Genomic DNA, 20,314 nt, shown 5'->3' on the forward strand with positions numbered 1-20,314 from the left:
AACATCAGATCAATCAGTTTCCCCCAAAGTCTCAATTTCGGTCTCTAGGCTCTTGTCAATCTTCTTTTCTGTCGTCCCTCGCTGACGGTCTGCGTCGGAAGATGAGAGAAAAAGAGAAAAGGCATAAAGACTCTGGCGCGCACACACACACACACACACACACACAGAAAGGAGGCGAAGATCCAAACGAAACATGAAGCGAGTCGACTTCATATATGTAGAGTCGTCGACGTCGTTCATCTCCGTTGAAAACGCATTCATCCATCCATCCAACATGCATACTACTCTCTTTCTCTCTCTGCTATCTATATGCTGTATGTATATAATGTGTATGGTATATATTAGAGACTGGAGCTGGAGATAAACAGACGACAGAGGAAGATGATAAAGACGCTCAAGAAAAGGCAGAAATAAATAAGAGTCAGAGCCGTCCTTGGTTGGTTGATTTCCGCAACAACAACTCGCCTATGCCGCCGCCGCCTAGCTTTTTCTTTGCAACTCAAACTGTCTCTTCAGAAATTCCGCCCGCCCCACACACTCCCGGATGGAAGAAGGAAAAAGCAAAAGGGCGTCAACTTCGCTTCTTTTGTCAACAAAATCTCACAGACTCCAAAAGAATAAATAAATAAAATCCACAAAAATGGAAGACTTCCTCTTCAAAACAAGAGTGCACAGAGTCGGCTGTTTTGAATTTTCATAGCGTTAATGTCATAATGACACAACGGGCACTAGAGCTTCTTTCAGCCGACGGACGATGGCTTTTCGGGACTATTACACCCAGCGAGGCGATATATCATAGCTCGATCAACTCCTATCAGATGACATCAAAGCTGATGGACGCGCCCAAATCGGATGGATATTTATTCAGATTTCTTTTTTGGTTTACGGGAGATGGTTGATGTGTTTTGTGGCGTTCAAACTCTCGACGACAACGACCGTTGCTCGTCTTGCATACACTCAAAACACTCGACGGCGCTATTCATGAGTCGGGAGGAGTAGGGAGGGAGAGAGAGAGAGAGAGTAATCACGGAGAACATTAACGGAACGGAATTGATCATCTCATTAAGGGATATTTCCTGCCTGTCCCCTCTCCCCCACCGTGCGTGTGTGTGTGTGCGTTTGTGTTGTGAACGCGCCTGGTCCCTCTCAATCTTTCTCTCGGGGCGACTGGCAAGCTTCGCGAACCGATATTACATCCGGATGAAACACGTCGCCCGCCGGAGTCCAATCAAGGCCCTCGGTGCAGCCCCTTCTCCGAGCGCATCACAATGGCGCGTTCCCCCTCCTTTCGTTCCGCTCCGTCGCCCAGCACCCTTCCCCTCCTCCTCGGGATACATCCAGCGGAAGAAAAATAAGAAGAGGATCTTTGGTCGTAGCTAAGAGGGAAACTGCAACTCCATGGCGATTAGAAAAAATAAAGAAAAACTGAATGACAGAGATGAGGAGGGAGTCATAATAACCGCCCTGCATTTTCCCCTGCGTGGCTGTACATTTGTCCTCTCGAGAGGCGAGAGTGAATCCAAAGAGGCTCTCTCTCCATCATAACAAGATTCCGACACACTCAATAGACAATTCCAACAGGCCATTGAGGTGCGGTTGATGTCATTGAGGCACCTGATGACATCATGAATTCCCCTTTTTTATTTCCACAATCGTCCACAGGAGCGCAAACTGTTCCTACGACAACGATAGTCATAATAAGTGCCAGGATCGCGTTTTTTTTTTTCTGACAGGAGGGACAAAAAGGACAGCCAGAAAAAAGGACCTGACGTGTACAACAGGAGCAAGCAGGAGCAGCAGTTCAGTGACAATCAGCTGAGTTGGTTCTTTTATTCTCTTTTTTCTCGACGCTGGCTATATCTCTCTCTCTATCCAACAGGGGTCTTTTCTTCCCCTCCTCCTTGTTTGAGGCTATCCCAACGACGTCTATATCTTCAAACAAAAAAAAAAAAAATGGCCATCTCGACAAAATAAAAAATAAAAATTGGGAGAGAGACAGAAAAGAAGAATCAGGAAAAAGGAGAATGGCAAACAGAGAGAGAGAGAACCTGAACAGAGAATATAAAAGAGAAGAGGGGAATCTATACACGTTGGAAAGGGAAGAAAAGAACTCGCCTAGTTATTGGTGAACAATGGCGAAGAAAAGGAACAAAAGAAGTCGCTTCGTCCGCGTGCAGCGAACGAAGCAACCGATGTTAGGATATAGGAAAAGGAAATAAGGAAAAAGGAAGGAACCTGGTGGCCTTGACAGGTTCTTGTATAACGAGCTTTCTGACTTTCTCAACTCTCTCTCTCTCTGCTCAACATTTCGGATGCAACCGTTCCGCGGTTGTTTGTTTCCCTCCACAATGTCTTGACGTGTAATGTGCGTACGCAGTTCAAGAAAGAAAAAAAAATAGCGAATAAGAAAGAAGGCGACCCTCTTCATTATGCACGTGGGGGAGAGATAGAGAGACCAGACCTGTGTGTGCACCTCCGCCAAAGAACGTTCCTCCTCTGATTATCCATCCAATTTGTGGTGACTCCCGCCCGCTCCATATTTACTTTCACCCGATTAACTTCCGTGTAGTTTCACAAACCCCTTTTTGGCTTTTTCTTTCCTTTTTTTTCTTATTCCTGCCATTTCAAGAACATCCTTCCTGGCGCTCATTTTTTTTCCTATTAATTCTTTTTGAAAAGAAAAATCTACATCTCATTTTCTACCGATGTTCACCCGAATGACTAATATCAACGCAAATTGCTCCGCCTGACAGTCGACTTGAGCGCTGAACAACGCATTTAATTTTTTTACAGATTTTTCTTCATTTTTTCTTGTTTTCATTTCCTAGGATGTTACCATGACCGCAATAATAAACATATTACTTTGATAAATGGCACGTCTACCTGTTTTGACGTTGCCATGGCGACCACCCTCTCTACGTGCGTTCCTCTTTCCACTGAAAAATTTGAAGAGATTTGTTCCGTCGTACAAACACAAGGGCAACGAGCATATTGCGGGGCGGGTCAAGAGAATATTCAAGAATAGTAAGCCGCAGCCCGCCCATCAAAAAAGAAAAAAGGAAGAAGCCAACGCAGTGTGACGAGATACTAACGATCTGGCGAAGGCCAATAAGACGAATATAGGAAGAGAGGATCGTTCAGTTTTCCTCTACTTTCCCCGTTCCCGCTGTCTCTATATGCTCCGTGTCAACAGGAGTACAGCACTGGGTGCGAGCCGATGCGTAAATATATTACACCATCTTACCGTCCTGCAAAACTATGCAGTACGTACGGGGCGAATAAATAAAAAGGGAGGAGGCGAGGCGGATGGATGCGCAATTCCCTTTATTCACGGTGAGGATCCGGTTGCCTTTGATTCCCGGGGTGTACGTTGTCTAGTGTGTGTGTGTGTGTGTGTGTGTGTGAGCCATCGATCTTGTGTGTCTTCAATATTCCCCGGTCAGCAAAGAGGAAAAACTTTTGGGGGGCGATCCATCTTTTTCCTTTTTTTTTGCTGCTCCGATTATTGGCGATCGACGTTTTCCAGACTCAACGACACACACACACACGCACGCGCTGATTGTCTTCAGATTTTTCCTCCCCGACAAGAAAGAGAGAGAGTGAGCGGACGACATCATCGGTGACTCGGCATGTAACTCGGTTTTTGGTTGTTGTTTTTACCCCTCTCCGCGTGAAAGTGTGACGACGACGACGACGACATTGTCGTCGATGACGTCTGACGAAAGCAACAAAATATACAAGGAACCAGCAGGGAGGCAACACAAATATAAGGGCTCGTTAAGATTAGGCTAGGCCTCTTGTAGACGCGCGTCGTCGACAAATGAAGGGTGACACTCCCGAGCTTGTAACAAAGCCAATAAGAAGAAAGAGCGCAACTAAATATAGACATGGGAAACAAAAGAACAACTCAAAGTCTTCGCTTTCAATGAAATCGGGGTCGCGGGGAAATCGAGACGTCATCCAACGACGGACAGCAGTGTAGGAGATTCGCAATCGACGGCTATCCGTTATGTCATCGCCTCGTTTTTTCAAAACATTTTTTCAAACTTTTAAACTTTCAACAAAATTGGAACGAAACAAAAGTAGAGCTTCAACGTTGAAAGCGTTCAGACGAAGAAGATTACAGAGGAACACGGGAGGGGCCTACGGAAAGTGCATCCAGACAAGGAGGAAATGTAGTTGAATCCTTTCCTGGATTTTTCCCGATCCTATCGAGACATGTTATGTAAGCCACCGGTGCGTTTTCTTTCTTTGTTACTCTTGAAGCAGCACGCACTGATCGGAATCGGCTGCGTGTCGATCGCCGTAGATGTCGGTGGTTTCATTCTCGGAATGAAGAAAAAGACACGGGCGCACCGGAATCCTGTTGTGGTTTATTTCAATAGTTGCGCCTCTTTTACTTCTTTTTTTTTTCCCCTTCTTTCCCCCTCTGTGATGTCTCTGGCACTATTTATTCTATCTCTTCATCTTTCCATCCTTCATCCCTATAGAGCAACTCTCTCTCTCTCACACAGCGTTCAATAAAAACTGGCTTATTTCCCGCCATTCCGACATTTACATAAGACTGAGCGCACTTCCTCTTCCTCGGCTACCACAGATATTGCTTCCTCCCTTTTGACATTTCCTTTCTTCTCCTCTTTTGTCCTACTGGATATTTACTGATACATCAACTAGGACTAGACTGTCTTCTCCTTAAAAAAATATACACACAAGGAAAGAAAGATGCCAGCTACAACTATATCAAAGAGTGCAGCTTTACAAACGGGATTTTTTTTTTTAAATAAACCTCAACTGCTGTGAAAATGAACTAAAGCAAACGAGAGAGAGACAGAGAGAAATTCAAAACAAAAAGAGAAAAAAAAAAATTCTTCACGTCGCCTCGAAGACGACGCCGGTAGAGAAATAACGGCGATGCTATTATTTCAGTCTCGACTCTTGATATCTACACGATTTGTGTCGCACGATCAAATAACATATTAGCCAACAAGGTGAAACGGATAGATTCTATAGGACTTATAATAACACAGTTATGTGCTGGGCCGGAAAAATAGAGAGGGGGGGGGACACGAATATAAAATAACGCTGGGGCTGTATGGAACGAAAAATCTGAAAAGGAAACGTGAAGAAGAAGAAGAAGAAGGAAAAGTAGGAGAACCGAACCGAACCAAAGACTCGAGGGCATCCAATTTCATACACGAGTATCCATCGTAATAGAAGGCGAACGGAGCGTATCGTAATCCTTCACGTGTGCACAGTAATAATAACGAAGACGCCGGGTTTTTTTCGCTATACAAAAGGGCCAAATGGACGGGCCGGTGCTGCTGCTGCTACTCGCGAAGAAAGAAAAAAATGCCAATATGAAAGGCGGGAGAAAATACTTGAAAAAAAAAATAACTAAAGGAAACATCTCGGCTGAATAAGCATCGCATACCGAAATCATAGGAGAAGGAGCGGCAGAGAATCTTTTTGGGGCCTGCCCGCGTCCCATTTGTAAACCCTCGTGTGCACACTTTTTTTTCTTTCTTTTTGTGTGTCTTATTTTGTTTTGTTTGTTAGTACTTGGCTGTTGGGTGTGTACTTCATCCTCTTGGACAAAGCCAAACATGTCTTGCCCTTATGTTTCGCCGTTGTTGAAAAAGTTTTTCTCCCGAGTCTTTTTTCCGCGTAATCTCCGCTCGCTCGCTCACTCGACGTCGGGCGGGAGGGGGTCTAACAATCTCCAAGGGACACGAGAAAGTCAGCTCTCGCCCAACGCAAAGGAGCAGCCAAAGAGCCAACGCGGATGGCTAATAAGCGAACTATACTAAGTCGTCGACGACGACGAGGAAGACGACGACAATCAATCTGCAACACTAATAATACACTGTGTACACCTAGCGGTACGTACGATGTACTAGCGCGACTCTGAGACGCTCGCCCAGCTCAGCACCATAACAACTCGTCTATGAAATCAAGCCTTTCTAAACGCGAGTAGAAGATCGCGCAGAAATGGCAATCCACGCTGCGATGAAATGCTCTCTCTTTCCGTCTCATTGTGTCTCGGATATCCTTCCTCCCGGCCCATCGTGGGTTGGATACACGCTTTAGCCAAATGGGAATATGATCAGTTGATCATCCTCATCATAAAAGAGAGGCTTTAACGCGTACACACAAGCTCTTCTCAACTCTCTTTCTAATATCATATGGCCACACACACAGCCCTCGCTATTGACGGCTGATGATGACCGGGCCGGGAAGGAATGAAAACGGAAAGAGAAGCAAAGTAAAAATAAAAAAAAATAAGAAGAAGAATCACCAAGGAGACAGTCTCAACTCTATAGTCGCCACTATAGCCTTCCCACAGTTGGGTGAAAAGACCGACTATATGGGGAGATATAGCTTTTATCGGTGCGCATTGCTTAAGCTCTTCTACGCCAAGAAGTTTCCAGTGGAGACAGGCAGAAACGGGAGCCGAGCGGAGCATTCAAGGGGATTCCGCTGGAAACTCGTCGGCTCGCTCGCTCGACGGGCCTCTCCTCGGACTCGGACTCGGCTCTTTCAACCCTGATGCCTTTATCAACACTCGACAGCAGAGGGACGCGGTAAGAGGCTCTCGGCCGCTTACAGCTCCTGCTCGCGATAGAGCCAAATCGGAGCCAAATACGGAGAAAAATATATTTTATAACAAAAATCCACAAGAAAAAAAAATCGCAAGGAGCTTGGAGGGAGAATAAAAAAAAAAGGAAACAGTTTCCAAGAGTTGGAATTATGAGAGAGTCAGAGAATAAGTGTCGGCGAAATAAAGCATGATTATCCAGGGCCCAATATAGACTATCTATATATATACTATAACAGCGATGCACTGCATAAAGCTGTCTGTTGTTATGCCTCTATTTGCTCGAGATCCTCTTGGCCGCTGCCTTCAACCCTCTCCATCTTCTTCTTCGTCTGTCCAGTTCAACAGGGAACAATCAAAAACCCCAACTCCGTGACGTCGCTGCTTGACCAAACCGCTCGAATAACCTCTTCCATCTTCCTCTCTCTCTCTTTCTCTTTTCCGTTTGTGAGGGTTATATTGATCCTCGAAGGCACCCAACGATCCCCTTTGGAAAATTGGGACCTGACCCATTTCAATATTTGTTGAAAGTCCGCAAAACGAGCTACTACTGAATTACTACTATTATAAAAACTGACTTTTCTTTAGGACCAGTAAATATCGAACTAATCTCCAATAGCGAATGATTTGAAAGGCTGGCCAGTCTATTTCGCACGGGAATCGAAATAGAATGACTAAAAAAGAAAGAAAAAAAGGATCCTCACAGAAATGGGGTGAGCATCGTCGAGGCGATGATGAGTTGGATCGCAGAAGTGGTATGAAAAGAAGAGATCTTCTTCTTTCTTTCTTTCCTTCCTTCCAACAACTTGCCAACGAGTTTAAGAGGGCGTGGGCTGGTAGCCATATAATATATCTATAATATATATATATATATTCGAATGAATAGGGATATATCAGATTGACGTGGCAAAAGTGGACGGCTTTCTTCCACTCTCTCCCGTTTCCTTTGAAACCGGAGCTACAAGGACAGCAGCCGGGGCACAAAATTCGATCGTTAATAGAACCATATGCGATACGGTGCACGTTTGGGATGAAATGGGCAAGAAACGGCTGCCAAGAAGGATAACGATTCAACCATCAGCATCTTCTTCTTCTTTTCTTTTTCGTTTGTTCAAACTGTCGAGATGTCTTTCAAACGTTGAGGACCTCGGTCGAATGTCTCGGCCCTATAGTCCCCCCAACTTGAGTAGAGAGAGTGAACTGGTGCGTCAACCCATGGGGCTGATGGAGTGGAGCGGGCCATGCCGCTGGCCTCAAGGTCCGGAAGGTCCGCAGTCTATTCCGTCGTTCATATCCTTGTAACACATGTGTTCAAAAAAAAAGGAGCTGAGACGATCGAGTTCTCTCTCTCTCTCTCTCTCTCTCTCGCTAAATCAGGCTGAAGAAGACGAAAGAGTCTGCATAAAAGATGCATCACGCAGCAAACAAACGTGCCACAGCGAGAGAAGAAAAAAAAACTCAACTAAAAGAAAGAAGGAGAAGCTATAGCGAGCACTACTCTTGTATAATATACAGCGCGAGTACTCGATATGCTTGAATGGACATCGATCTGATCTGACCAAAGAGAGAGCCTCAATACACACGTTTAGGCTAAAGCAGCCAGCCAAGCAAAAGAAGAGTGTAAGTATAGAACTCAAAGAGTTTAAATACTATACGTGTACTTTAAGGATAATCTTTCTTACTATTCCTACTACTTAAAAATTTTTTTTTCTTTCCCAAAATCGAATTCAATAATAAAATAAAAACCCACGGGATATTTTATGGACATTGTAAATTTCACTTCCGAAAAAAGAAAAGAAAAAGAAAAAAAAATTCCAAAGATTAGAATATACAAACACAACAACTGTATAAGATTGCTCCCGTCTAGGGTTTACGTAGTTATATCGACAAGAGGGGAGAGAAGAATATGATATGAGAAAACGCGAAGGCCCGGACGCTATATTCCCATATGTCTATTCTTCACTTCTTCTACATGCCCAGCTAATCGAGTGTTTGCGGCCCATGATTCCATTCTTGTCGATCTTGATCCATGGAGACCATGCAGGATCAGGCTCCGCTCGTATATTGAAGAAGAGGAAGAAGAATTTCACGGGAATAAAGAAATAAGGGAGAGAAGAAAAAAAGGAAAATAAACCAGGCCGCACGTTGCTGGCCAAACTATAAGAAGAGCCTATACACACTCTGAAAGATGGGGGGAAAAAAGACAATCCAATAGACTCCATATAAGACAGTGTATATATACACCACCTATTTCATTTCCAGCGTATGATGCCGTCGCCGCCGTATATATATACGCCACTAATACATCGGCGGACATCGCCAGCAAAGCCAATCAAGATCGAAACGATTCCGTCAAGCGTGGGATATTACACAACGGCCATATACGTCATAGTCCGGAGCTAAGATCCAATGGTCTCTTTAGAAATCTCAGTGAAAAGAAACCGGAGTGGGATATTAGGAATTAATTCCCGTCGTCTTCGTCATCAGGCCGAGCAGCAGCAGCAGCAGAAGAGAAGATGATAAACAGATCGATATTTCGTTTGAAATTGGATAGTAATGGCAGCCGAGTTGAGTGGGCGAAAAAGAGAGACGACGACGACAACAAAAAAAAAGAAAGAAAATTAATTCCCAATCAAAGTCCAGGACAAAGTAGTACGGCAGGAGCAGTAGAGGCTGCGTTACTACTAGCTTAATCTCTAGTGCTGTTTGGGGGTTGTAAGACGAGTATCGTGGGCGGCTAAGGAGGGCTACAAATCCTCCAGCTTCACATGAGCTACGCCAGGAGTGGTGGTCCCAACGGATTTTAGCATACATGCACAAGCTCGATGGTCCTAGATCGGATTTCAAGTCGACACCACCGAATCTCCAATGTATTTCGAGTGGCTTTTACCCACAATGCCGTGGCACTTCGCCCCCAAAGTCATCAAATAAACGCGGGAGAGAATGGGGGGGAAAAAAAATCTTCAAACGGGACGCATTTAATTGCAATCACTCGGGAAATCCGTCAGCCAAGAGGCGATCGATAATTTTCATTTGACCGTCGGATCAGATGAACTCAAGGTGGGACACCGGCGAGAGTTAATAGCGGCTGGCTGGCGCTAGCTGGCTGGCTGGCTGGCGCCGCGATGGCGATCGATCAAAGTTAATTTTGCATTAGCGCAGCACAGATTTCGGGGTTGGAAAGACGCTGGCGACCGAGCAACAGGAAGGTTTGTCTGAATTATCCATGTCAATCGGGACGTGATTGCTTTTCCTCATTTCCTGCCGCACCTGTAAAATGGACTAAATGGGAGGGCGGTTCTCCGGCAACTTTCCTGTCGAACAGGTCCGTCCCAAGGCACGGTCCAACATGCGGAGATGGAACACAAAAGGAGCTGCCGGAGAGCGAATAATAAAGAGGGGGAAAAGCCTAGTCATTCATATCCTCATTCATCTCTCTCGCCATTATCGCCCAAAAGTGCCGTTTCATCACTGCGCTCGGAATGAAAGTTCACTTTTTCGAGGACATCTCATTTTGTGCAGAGCACTGGAGAAAGAAGAAAAAAATAAGTATCTAGTTGCTAGGATTTCCGACCATGCAGCTGATGATGAGTTTGTTCAAGGGTTCTTGACAAAATTCAATGAATCGCTCACTCTCTGCCGTCTTTCTTTTCTGGTCGACCGCGATCGCCGTGCCGTGCGGGATCGCATTTCACGGAGCTAAAAAATTGATTTTTTTTTTTACAAGCCTTTCAAAATATTGGTAACTTTATCGCTTTCCCTTTCTCTTCTTTTCTATTTCTGGCTACGAACAATAGAAACTTAATCGCAATAAGATATCCCGTTTCATACATTTCCCTTCGGTTTCCAATATTTGAGCGATTCAATGTCGACTTTTGATTTCAGACGGTCGATACAATTGAAACGGCATGTAGATAGACTACAGGAAGTGAAAGTAGGAACGGGGGGGGGATAAAAAAAAAGAGAGAGAAGAAGTCGGGAGGTGGAGAGCGCCGAAAGTAATACAGTAGATACGAAACAAACACGATTTCCCTTTTCTCTCGATCCCCAGTGTCAACAAAAGCGATACACTATCTCTGAGCACTTCAATAGGTGAGCAAACGTCGTGAAAAAAAAATCCTCCTTCAAAAAAGCTCTGTTGAATTTTCTTGTCTTTTCCATCTGATTCCCAGCTTCGACAATCAAACTTGAGCTTCTTTCTTTTTTTATTTTAAATTGTCAGAGGCATCAAATCAATAGAGGTTCATAAACCAGGAAGGAGGAAGTCAGGAAGCAAACGGGAGGGGTTATATTTTTCCACAAAAATCTCCAATTTGAGGACTCTGTCTCGGTTGAGTAACGACGATACTGGAATCGACTTAAAAATAGCCCTGGACGGGTAGGGGACATTAATCACCAAACATTTTCCCATGTAGGCCAAAACCCCCACCCTTCTCGATAAATGATCGTGGCCACCCAGCTATAGCGGCCAAAAATCTGTCCGGTCTTATTTGCATCCTGGGCACTATCTATCATAAACACAGCTCAGAACCGGACTTGTCCTCTCTCTCTTGGCGGCAATTTATCACGGCGCGCGACAAGGGCGGCTGCTGAGATTCTGGCTCGTCACTAACTACTATGTCCTCCCACCAAACGTTTAGACTCCCCCAGACCCCCAATGTGTGAAAATCGAGCGTGACATTTGCATCCGCCAGCCCAGAGACATTTCATTTCACTAACTGACGGCGTAAGACAGCTGCTACTGCGATGTGTTGACGACGACAACGACGGTGTAGACAAGGCGCGGTTGTAGTGTAACCGTTGAAAGGGCCCAATGAATTCTGACTATAAATATATGTCTCGTCTCTTTTCGGGCTTTTGTTTCACACAAGCGTTCGCGCAACGGTTGACAATAGACAACGACATCACAAAACGTCAGACACACACACACACACACTCTCTCTCTCTGCTGCTGCTGCTGCTTTTAGTCTCTCCCTCTAACCCTCTCCGGTTCCTTGTGTTCATGTTCAAATTATTCCTTCTTTTAAAATAAGAAAAAAAGAAAGAAAAGAAAAAAAAAAAGGATGGCGCTGAGCAGTTTTGCACGAGCTGCTGGGCATCAAGATTGGAAAGGGTTGTACGAAAAGGGGAGAAAAGCTTCCGTGCGAAAAATCTCCTCGCTCTAACTCTAAGGCTAATAATAAAATATCGACTGCTGCTGGTTCTAATGTTTTACGGCGAGTCGCAGTCCATTTCTGAAACTGTAAAGGCTTAAATACTTGCGGGCGACGCCATCAGCAGAGAGCCGAGTGAATATATGGGCCTTTTTGTTCCTTGTGTACAGTGTGCAGCTTCCTTCTTTGATATAAAAAGCGGAGACAACTCTTTATCAGGACACATGGTCGATTAAACTTTTGGAGGGCGGATGTTGGCTGCTTTGACACCAAAGTCCCGCCGCACTGTACTGCGGAACAGCTCGACAGGAGAGACTATCATCAGAGGCAAAGGCATAAATATTATACATCCAGTTTCGGCGGCGCATCTGCACGATGTGTGCAGATGGTGAATAGCTTTTGACACGTTCAATCCCGGCTGAGCGGTGGTTGGAGGAAGTGATGTTATACGCCGTATACCATCAACAGCTTCAACCGAGAAATGAACAGGGACTGTGGCGCGCAGGGAAACCAACAAGGAAAATACGACGCAAGTAACACAGGGGAAAAAGCAATAAAGGACGAGCTAAAAAAAAACCCCAAAAAACGAAAGATAAAGGGCATCAAGGCGACTTTGGTCATCAGGAAAACATAAGAAATCAGTGGACGTAGTAGTGTAAACCACTACGTGCTATGATTTCGATATCAAGCAGTGGCGGGCGAGTTCCAGCGGAATGAAGCGATATTACTACACAAGACAGATAAGCGCATCCTCCATATCGCTGCTGGAATGCAGCCGGAATATCCAGCCGGAACAAAAAACAAATAAACGAACAAAAAAAGAGAGATGGGGGTGGTAGTCTGGTCATGCTCAAATTGTACCTCGCTTGATACTGGTCCCTATTTGTATAGCAAGCAGTAGAGTCCGACTTTGGTGATCCGTGTATGATTACACGAAATGTCACTGATTCAAATTAGATTGAGGAAGGAGTGCACTTCAATTGTTCCGCATTTGTGTAATTGGTCCTGCTGCTGCTGCCAAATGAAGACACATGCAAGTCTTTTTTCTTTCGGAGGGAAGAGGAGGAGCCAGGACAATATTGAATCACCCCGAAAAAAGACGAGGGAAAAAGAGAGAGAAAGAGAGAGGTGGAATGAATTACAAATCTCTTTCTTAATGTCGCCTTCCTTTTTCCCTCCAGTTCCATCTCATCATCATCTCACACAATCTGGGCCCGGGGACTGACTTTCGACTTTGCCTCGGCGGCAGAAACAACGGCGAAGAGCCGGGCGGGCAAATAAGAAGGCCGTCAGGCAAACCTAATCGCGTCAACCGTATTGTTGATCAACTGCTCGGGACGGGACTGGAAAGAGACGGGCATGGTGCCCAAAACGATGCAAAAATCGCGCTCCAAATAAAAAAGAAGCCGTGTGATACAGTGACAGGCACCAAAGATGCTACAGCACCAGAGGAACATAAAGAAGCGATGACAACGACGACAAGAAACACCCAAAAAATAAGGGAGATAATCATAATAATAATCATAATCATAAAGATGGGGAGAGAGATAGACTCTTTCCCGCAGGCTCTCCTTTCCATTTCTTAGTATTAGACGTTGCCATGCCCCGTAACATGGATACCATCAGTCTACAGCATATTGTTAAAGGCGGGGACACGACACGATGGTCATGGAGGTCGAACTGTGCCAACGGGACCGACCGACCGCGATCGGGCCACTGAGTTCAGCTGCTGTCTCGGCAGAATTCCTTCCGTCTCTCTCTACTCTCTTGTTCCGGGGCTTGATTACAAGGGATTTCCGATCAAGGACAAAAAGAAAAATAATAAATCTAAAACCCTGGAATAGATGGGCGAAATAGGAAAACACCTACAGAGAAAAGAGCCGAGAGAGAGACTGGGAGAGAAAGCTTCTGATTGAGATTTGATGTTCGCCAGAGCGTGTCAAATGGTTATAGCAGAGAGAAAGAGAGCGATAGCACCACACCATACAGAGTCAGGGATGCATACGACAAAATCGAATGATGGATGCTGATCCAATCGCGGCTGCAAGAAGATGATGGCGAGCGCTTCCTTCTTCTTCTTCTTCGTCTCATCCGTCCATAGTGTATACTGATGCATAGTAGTATGGACTTGAGAAGATGAAGAAGCCGGATTTCGTTGACAATATTATTTCCACTTTTTTTTTTAAGAGAGAGAAAGAAAGATGCAAAACTTTCTCAATTATCTAGAAACGTTCAGGATCCCCCCCGTTCGCTCAATCCTCCTTCTGCCTGGAGAGATGATGGGGCAGCTTATAATATTTCCAGAAAATGAATAAGCAAAAAGAAAAGAGAGATCCCTCTCTATCTCTATTGGTGTAGCCACGACGGCGCGAGCAATACAGAAAATCCCATAAAAACAGCTGCATAACATATTTTTTCCTTCTTCCGGGGATTCAAACTGTTCCTCCACCAATTGTGTAAATCGGACACCGTCAAAACGCTATATTGCACCGCAAGCCGAAGGGAAAAGAGAGATGGCCAACAGTGATGCAAAGTGACGGACATCATTCTTCTTCCCGTTGGCACAACAAAACACCAGGAACGCATTTAGTCGGCCACATCAACACGTCAATCACGGCCGAGACTCGCCGAACGAGTCGTCCGGAATCGGAAAAGTCATGAACGCGGAAAACGGAGGAGGATTGAACGTCGCTCATGCGTTCATCACTCTCTCTATATCCTCTCCCTTTGCGCGTTGCATGATTTAGTAACAAACTATAAACTGATCGTGAACAACATACAACAACAAAAAGAACGCTGCAAAAAATCCCCGCAAAAAAACAAGAAAGAAACGAAAAAGAAGGTTGGACTTACAGCAAACGATCGCCAGGTCCAGGTGCGGGAGATTCGGAGCCTTCCATCGTGAATCAAATTGGGATTGCGGATCGCACAAATGACGTCTCGATTGGCGTTGAGGTGCAGTCGCAACTCAGTGGAGACCACGAAAAGTCAAGGCTTTTTGTTGCAGTTGCTTTCAAGTTTCTTTTTTTTATAGTTTTTGTTTTTCCCCTTTTGGCAAGGAGAACGAAAAATGGAAGTAGCAGACTGGAGGAACTGCTATCTATATATGAGAGTGGGCCCCCAAAAAAGCGAAGAGTTGCTGAAGAGGTGCTGCACACACAACGGCACGATGCAACAACTGTGCGGGATAAGAAGCAAGCGAGCGCTAGGTTGCTAGTGAACGAAGCAGCCCTTTCAGCCGGATGCAAATGAGTCCCATTCCTGGCTGGCCCTCCGCCCTTTTCTTTCCAAGATTGATCACCTGCAGTTGAGAGTAGTAGAGAGAGAGAGAAGGTAAGAGACGAGGTACAGAATTTTGTTTTCTTTTTTAAATAGATGTAGGAATTAAACGATAACAATAAAAAAAAAACGAGGGGTGCTCTTTACTCTCTCTTTTTCTTTCTTTCGTTATTTTTTTTCTTCTTCTATCTATCTATCAAAAAGATCTGGATGGAGCGCGACCTTGAACGTCGAGATGCTGGATGACTATTGGGCGGATGACCTTCTGAGCGTGCGATGGACCCGCTGAAGTTGGGTGTGATGATGATGGTTCAGCGTCTACAGAGGACCTCCGCTGTCTAGTAAGGGAATGTTGAGACTGAGAACTTCACTGACGGTTGGCACTCTAGCTCTTGGTCCCTCCTCTTTCATCTCTCCCCACCTCCCTCTTTCACCACCCTCCTTCCACCATGCACATACAAACACGCACGCTCACCTCCCGAGCGATCTTCTCGAGCTAGCTGCTAGGCGCGCGCCTGCTCCAATGATTTGCCACATGATTGTTGGTTTTGATTTTTCTCGTATAACTTCATTTTCTATTACACGTTCACTGAACGGGCATTACGCTCTTCAAGAAACCTTCAATCTTAGTGTACATACCATCGTCTACAAACGGTCAAAACTCGAACCAATTCAACTTCACAGAGCCGCACACAACTCCAGTTTGACCTGTTACCATTCCCCCCAAGCTTCATCCCTACTTTTTTCTTACCGTAAGTAAATATTCTATGGCGACTGTCATCTTCAAGGCAACGATTGTCCTCCCTTCGACTGTTGATGATGACGACGGCTGCTGTGATGATGTAGACACATCGCCCGGCTGATGTTTGTTCGCGACTCAATCACTCTCATCTTCTGGCCCTTCATTGTCAACCCCAGTCAACCAACCGTCTCCTGGAAACATCCCCAACCCAACTGGTTCTGAATCAACAACGGAGGAAATGAGATCACGTAAGAGTTTGGCACGGTATTTTTTTTTTTTTTGCTTTAATCGTTCGTTACAATACCCAAAGGTTTTTAATACAAATGGCGGCTTCTGGGAAATAAGATATTGATTGGCATATACCTAGATGATTTATTGCTGATTGCATTCCATGGCTGGTGCAGCTGTCGATACGTCCACTACCTCAACTGGCTTGCCGACCGGTTTCTCAGACGTCTTGACGCCAGCGGTGAACTTATCTTCGGCGAGATTTTCCAGAGTTGTGTCGCCATCTTCATACATGACGTGGACTTCATTATTCATACGCACTTGGCGCTTAAGAGCACACTGTGGTGCCTCCACATTATTTAGTGTCTCAGCTGGTTCGTCATAAGAAAATTTGATGGGAATATCCAACTGCAAGATATGATCAACACAATTAAGTTATGCTTATGCAATGTTAGATAAGACGGCCGTATAATTAATTAGCTCACTCAAACGATAAGCTACTTTGCTCTTTGCAGCGATAACTTACCGTTTCAGAGCCATCTTTTTCTTTGTCAACAGTCGTTTCATCAACACCAGACGACGAATTCAATGTGTTCTGCTCAAGTTGGTTTTCGAGGACCACTCGCTCTCTGAGCGGCTTCTCTGGTTGGCTGACAATTTCTTTTTTCTCCATGAGAAATTTAAGATTCTCCTTCACAAGAATCGGGGGGACAGTGTAACTAGGCGAAGCGGTGCTCGGAGCAATTTCGTTGCTCTGCATTTCTTCGATTTTCAGTTTAAGTCTGAACACTTCACCTCGTGCTCGCTGCAAATTCTTTTCCGCTTCCGTCAATCGTTTGGTAAGTTGCATCATTTGGTCAGTTTGGCATAAGTATGAACGGATATGATCACGGATTTCGGCTCGCAGCTTATCAATTTCTTCTCTAAAAAACAAGAGTAAAGATTGTTAGGTAATAGTGCCAGTTCTAGCTACAAGGTGGAGGGCAAGGAGGAAATCTCGGTAACAAGCAGCACGAACAATACGTTATTAATGTATACTGTACAGAAGTCAAATATTGGATAATTGTGATTACTGTTTCTGGGAGAGCATGGCTTGCATCCACTTCTTAGAATCTTCTAATTGAGGAACAGGTTGACAAGAAGACTGGACTTTCCTCTCTAAATCTTCAATTTTCTTCAACAAATCCTATCTCATGGAAAGGAAGCAAATGTGTTTTAATATTTTTAAAAATTACATATAAATATTCAGACCTTGTTTTGGGAAGTAGTAGATCGCAGTAGATTTTCCAGCTGTTCAACGCTTTTACTAGGCTCAGCATTGTTCCCAGCACACGCTAGAAAGGCCATTTGGTTCTGAAATTGGATGACCAGTTGATCAACATTAACAGTCCTGTAACAGTGCAAAACAAAGTAACCATTTTACCTTTACTTTGACGATTTCCGCTTGCAAATCCTGATTTTTCCTCCTTTCCTTGTCTAAAAGCGTTGTTAATTTGGCCAATTGACGTTCGACTTGCTGTCGACGATCCTCCACTTCGCTAAAAATCGAATTGCCGCGCTTTTCTGGGTTGGTTTGTGATACTCGTTCGGCTTCAAGCAATGCTTGGAGTTCTAAAATTTCAATGCGTTTCTCCTAAGTTGCAGAATAGGTAATTCAAAATGATTATAAATATTGAGTTGTAGTTCACACAGTGCTTATTTGAGGTAAAATTACCTCTAAAAGTTTTTCAGATGATGCTAGTGCTTTTTCTTTGGTTAATAATTCATATTCAAATTCTGAAACTTTCTTGTTCAATTGACTTTCCACATATTGGAATTGCTGCATCTCACTCTGTTTAGAAATCAACTCTTCTTCCACTTTATTCTTGCTTTGATTAGTTAACTCAAGATCCATCTATTCCAAAAAAGGATTTAGTCATGAAATGTGAGTGCGTAATAAAAGTCAACTAGTTTAACTGAATAAATGCATACTTGCAATTGAGAAATTTCCTCTTCATGATTGCAGCTTACTACCAGAGGGACTCGCTCAGCAGATTTTAGTTGTTGGTTCTCTGCTTGAAGTTCTTTGATTCGATGTTCATACTGTTCTTTATGAGCCTCTTCTTGATCTTTAATGTTAGCCATCTATTATTTCAATTTAAAATCTTTAAAATACATTATTTTAAGTTTATAGGTATGATCATTTACCTGAGAAACAAGAGTTGACTCCTTTCTGTGCTGTTCTTCATCCAATGCTTTAAGTTGCTTGTTAAGTTCTTCACTTATCTGAAGTGATTCCTTTAAAGATTCCATGTCTGCGTTTTGAGAACTCGTCAACTTTTGGGACACTTCAAGTTGCATTCTTAGATTATGATTTTCTTGAACAGATGCCTTTTTAATAATAAACGAGTTAAATAAATACTTGTGATATTCCAAATTTGATTTAATTATACTTCTTGAAGTGACTGTATGCTTTTTATCTGATGTTTAAGAGTGTTATTTTCTTCCAGCAAGCTTTTGCCATATACAGCCGACAACTGCAAATTTGCTTGCAATTCACTATAATCTTTCTCCAATTTATCCATTTCTTTTTTGATCGGACAATTCTCTACGCTGTGTTCCATTTTTTTTCTTTGGATTCTCTTCTAAAAATTAATTTCACTTTAATTTATTGTTAAATTCAAGATTAAAACTACCATTACAAACCTAGGAAGTTCAGAAGATCTTAAACCACGTGCAATAAAATATTCTTGCAGACTAAAACAGAACAGCTCAGTAACGTTCCTATTTCTTTAACAGTTGCACACAATTTGATTCAAATTATTCAAATTGAAACAGGTGACGAGGGTCCGCCGCACCACCTGGCGGACTTATTAAGTATCAACAAAAACCGATCAAGTTGAAGTTAAAATATAACTGTTATGGATGGATGTAAAAATAATCTTGAAGCAGGAAAATCGTAAATTTTTTTATAAAGACGGATATGTGAAGCCGACTATCTAGTCGAAAAATTTAACCGAAAACGTTATCCGAAAACGTCAACAATAGAAAAACATGGCGACTCTATTTTCTGCAGCTGGATCTAAAAATCAAAAGTCATAAATTGACTTAATCAGTAAGTACAATGGACAATATGGAAAATATTAAGATATTTTCTGCTGATCAATAAAAAAACACAAGACGAATTTATATGAACAAAATACCTCACAATAAAATTGTGAAAACGTCGGTAATTCCACTTGTCTCAAAAATCTGTTTCTCGGGATTTCTTTGTATATTGGAGCAAGGCTGGGAGGAAGGGAAGACCCCAACTACGCACTTGTGTCGTAGTATAAAAAGCCAGCCTGCTTGAGTCGTTGCTTGTTAGTCTACGTTCGCCGTCACAATTACCCAATCTTTAATATCAGTCTATTTCAGACTTTGTAATAATTATCATGTCAGAGACTCATTTCGACGAGTTCGAGCATTACAATTTCTCCGAGGACAACAAACTTTACTCGAATCACAGCGGCCGTCTGCGCACAAAGAAGGTATAAGCAATCGTTCTTTGTGTTCTTTTTTTCCTTTGTTATTCTTTGTTACGGTATTGTTGTATATACTAAGCTTTGATATGTCTGTTGCGTTGCAGGAGGCCGAGCAACACACCAACCGATTCGATCCTAATGGACACACTCGTAAGATAGAAACCAAGTTGCAAAATACTGAGAAAAATAAGCGAGCTGAAAATGTTTCTGCCAAATCCAAATGATCTTCAGGTGAATTTACTCAGGTATGTGTCAATTTTTCATCACAATTTCATCATCACTGTGTAATCATTTTTCGTTGTTTCTTTGTTTTGACAGGCTTCTCCGTTATTACGTCAGCTGAGACGCATGTAGAAGTCTTCGTCCAACGACGGACTGTCCAATAAAACAAAAAAAAATTCCTAGTTTCTTTTGCTTAATGTTTATGATAAAGAATTTTTCTGGTGTTAATTTTCTCTATGTGTGGAGGGTTAAAATATTTCATTATTTGTGATTCAGCTCAAGTACTTTTCTCATATATTTTCTTAATCGCCGGTGTTGTACAATGTTCGTTTGTTCTTGTCGTGTGACTCTTGGTTATTGTCTCGAGCATGAAGTCATTAGAGGAAGAATACAATCAGCGTTAATGCACACTAATAAACCTGCTGTAATTGTAGTTATTTCATATGTATTATTTCGAAAAAGCAGTAACGGTCTCTTAGTTGACCCACTTATAAAATATAATACATCCCCGTGATGAAATTTCGATAACATTTTAACCTTCATATGACCACTAAAACGAGTTTAGTATTGAGACTTGAGGGGTTTCAAACTC

The 20,314-nt window shown here is 43.3% G+C and overlaps 2 protein-coding genes and 1 long non-coding RNA gene across 10 annotated transcripts in view; 1 reads left to right on the top strand and 2 right to left on the bottom strand.

Moving 5' to 3' along the window:
* The window catches only part of LOC124202120 (excitatory amino acid transporter 1-like), a 37,274-nt gene extending 21,296 nt beyond the window's left edge, over positions 1-15,978 (bottom strand). For 4 of the 8 annotated variants that reach the window (XR_006877946.1, XR_006877938.1, XM_046598443.1 and 1 more), the window contains exons 1-2: positions 15,250-15,396; positions 14,602-15,049 (exon numbers count right to left, since the gene is read on the bottom strand). Coding sequence is in view for 3 of the 8 variants with exons in the window: in XM_046598443.1 (XP_046454399.1) it covers positions 14,602-14,648 (47 nt within the window). In the remaining 5 variants the exon portion in view is untranslated. Of the gene's footprint in view, positions 1-14,601; positions 15,050-15,249; positions 15,399-15,778 lie in introns of those variants that run through there. The other 4 variants (XR_006877925.1, XR_006877934.1, XM_046598405.1 and 1 more) reach the window with 2 other exon arrangements.
* A 46-nt stretch (positions 15,979-16,024) lies between these two features.
* Positions 16,025-18,823, bottom strand: LOC124202169 (protein Spindly-B-like). The gene is made up of 10 exons (XM_046598474.1): positions 18,683-18,823; positions 18,430-18,621; positions 18,185-18,367; positions 17,969-18,121; positions 17,712-17,891; positions 17,421-17,630; positions 17,249-17,350; positions 17,071-17,183; positions 16,524-16,920; positions 16,025-16,405 (listed from the first exon to the last, which is right to left on the bottom strand). Exons 2-10 carry the CDS (start codon positions 18,598-18,600, stop codon positions 16,142-16,144), a joined length of 1,773 nt encoding a protein of 590 aa, XP_046454430.1. The 5' UTR covers positions 18,601-18,621; positions 18,683-18,823; the 3' UTR covers positions 16,025-16,141.
* On the top strand, positions 17,393-19,681 carry LOC124202218. Its single transcript, XR_006878010.1, has 3 exons — positions 17,393-17,407; positions 18,662-19,506; positions 19,605-19,681. It is a non-coding gene; the product is annotated as an uncharacterized LOC124202218 (long non-coding RNA).
* Positions 19,682-20,314: the final 633 nt, after the last annotated feature.

Source organism: Daphnia pulex, chromosome 2 (genome assembly GCF_021134715.1).
Source record: "Daphnia pulex isolate KAP4 chromosome 2, ASM2113471v1".
Classification (NCBI taxonomy): Eukaryota; Metazoa; Arthropoda; class Branchiopoda; order Diplostraca; family Daphniidae; genus Daphnia; species Daphnia pulex.

What these genes read in the sequence shown, in the direction of transcription:
- LOC124202169 (XM_046598474.1), bottom strand. Translation starts at nt 18,600, where the DNA reads ATGGAACACAGCGTAGAGAATTGTCCGATCAAAAAAGAAATGGATAAA. An exon ending in CTACTACTTCCCAAAACAAG is followed by an intron (nt 17,184 to 17,248) that starts GTCTGAATATTT and finishes TCCATGAGATAG; the next exon opens with GATTTGTTGAAGAAAATTGA. An exon ending in GCCATGCTCTCCCAGAAACA is followed by an intron (nt 16,921 to 17,070) that starts GTAATCACAATT and finishes CTTGTTTTTTAG; the next exon opens with AGAAGAAATTGATAAGCTGC.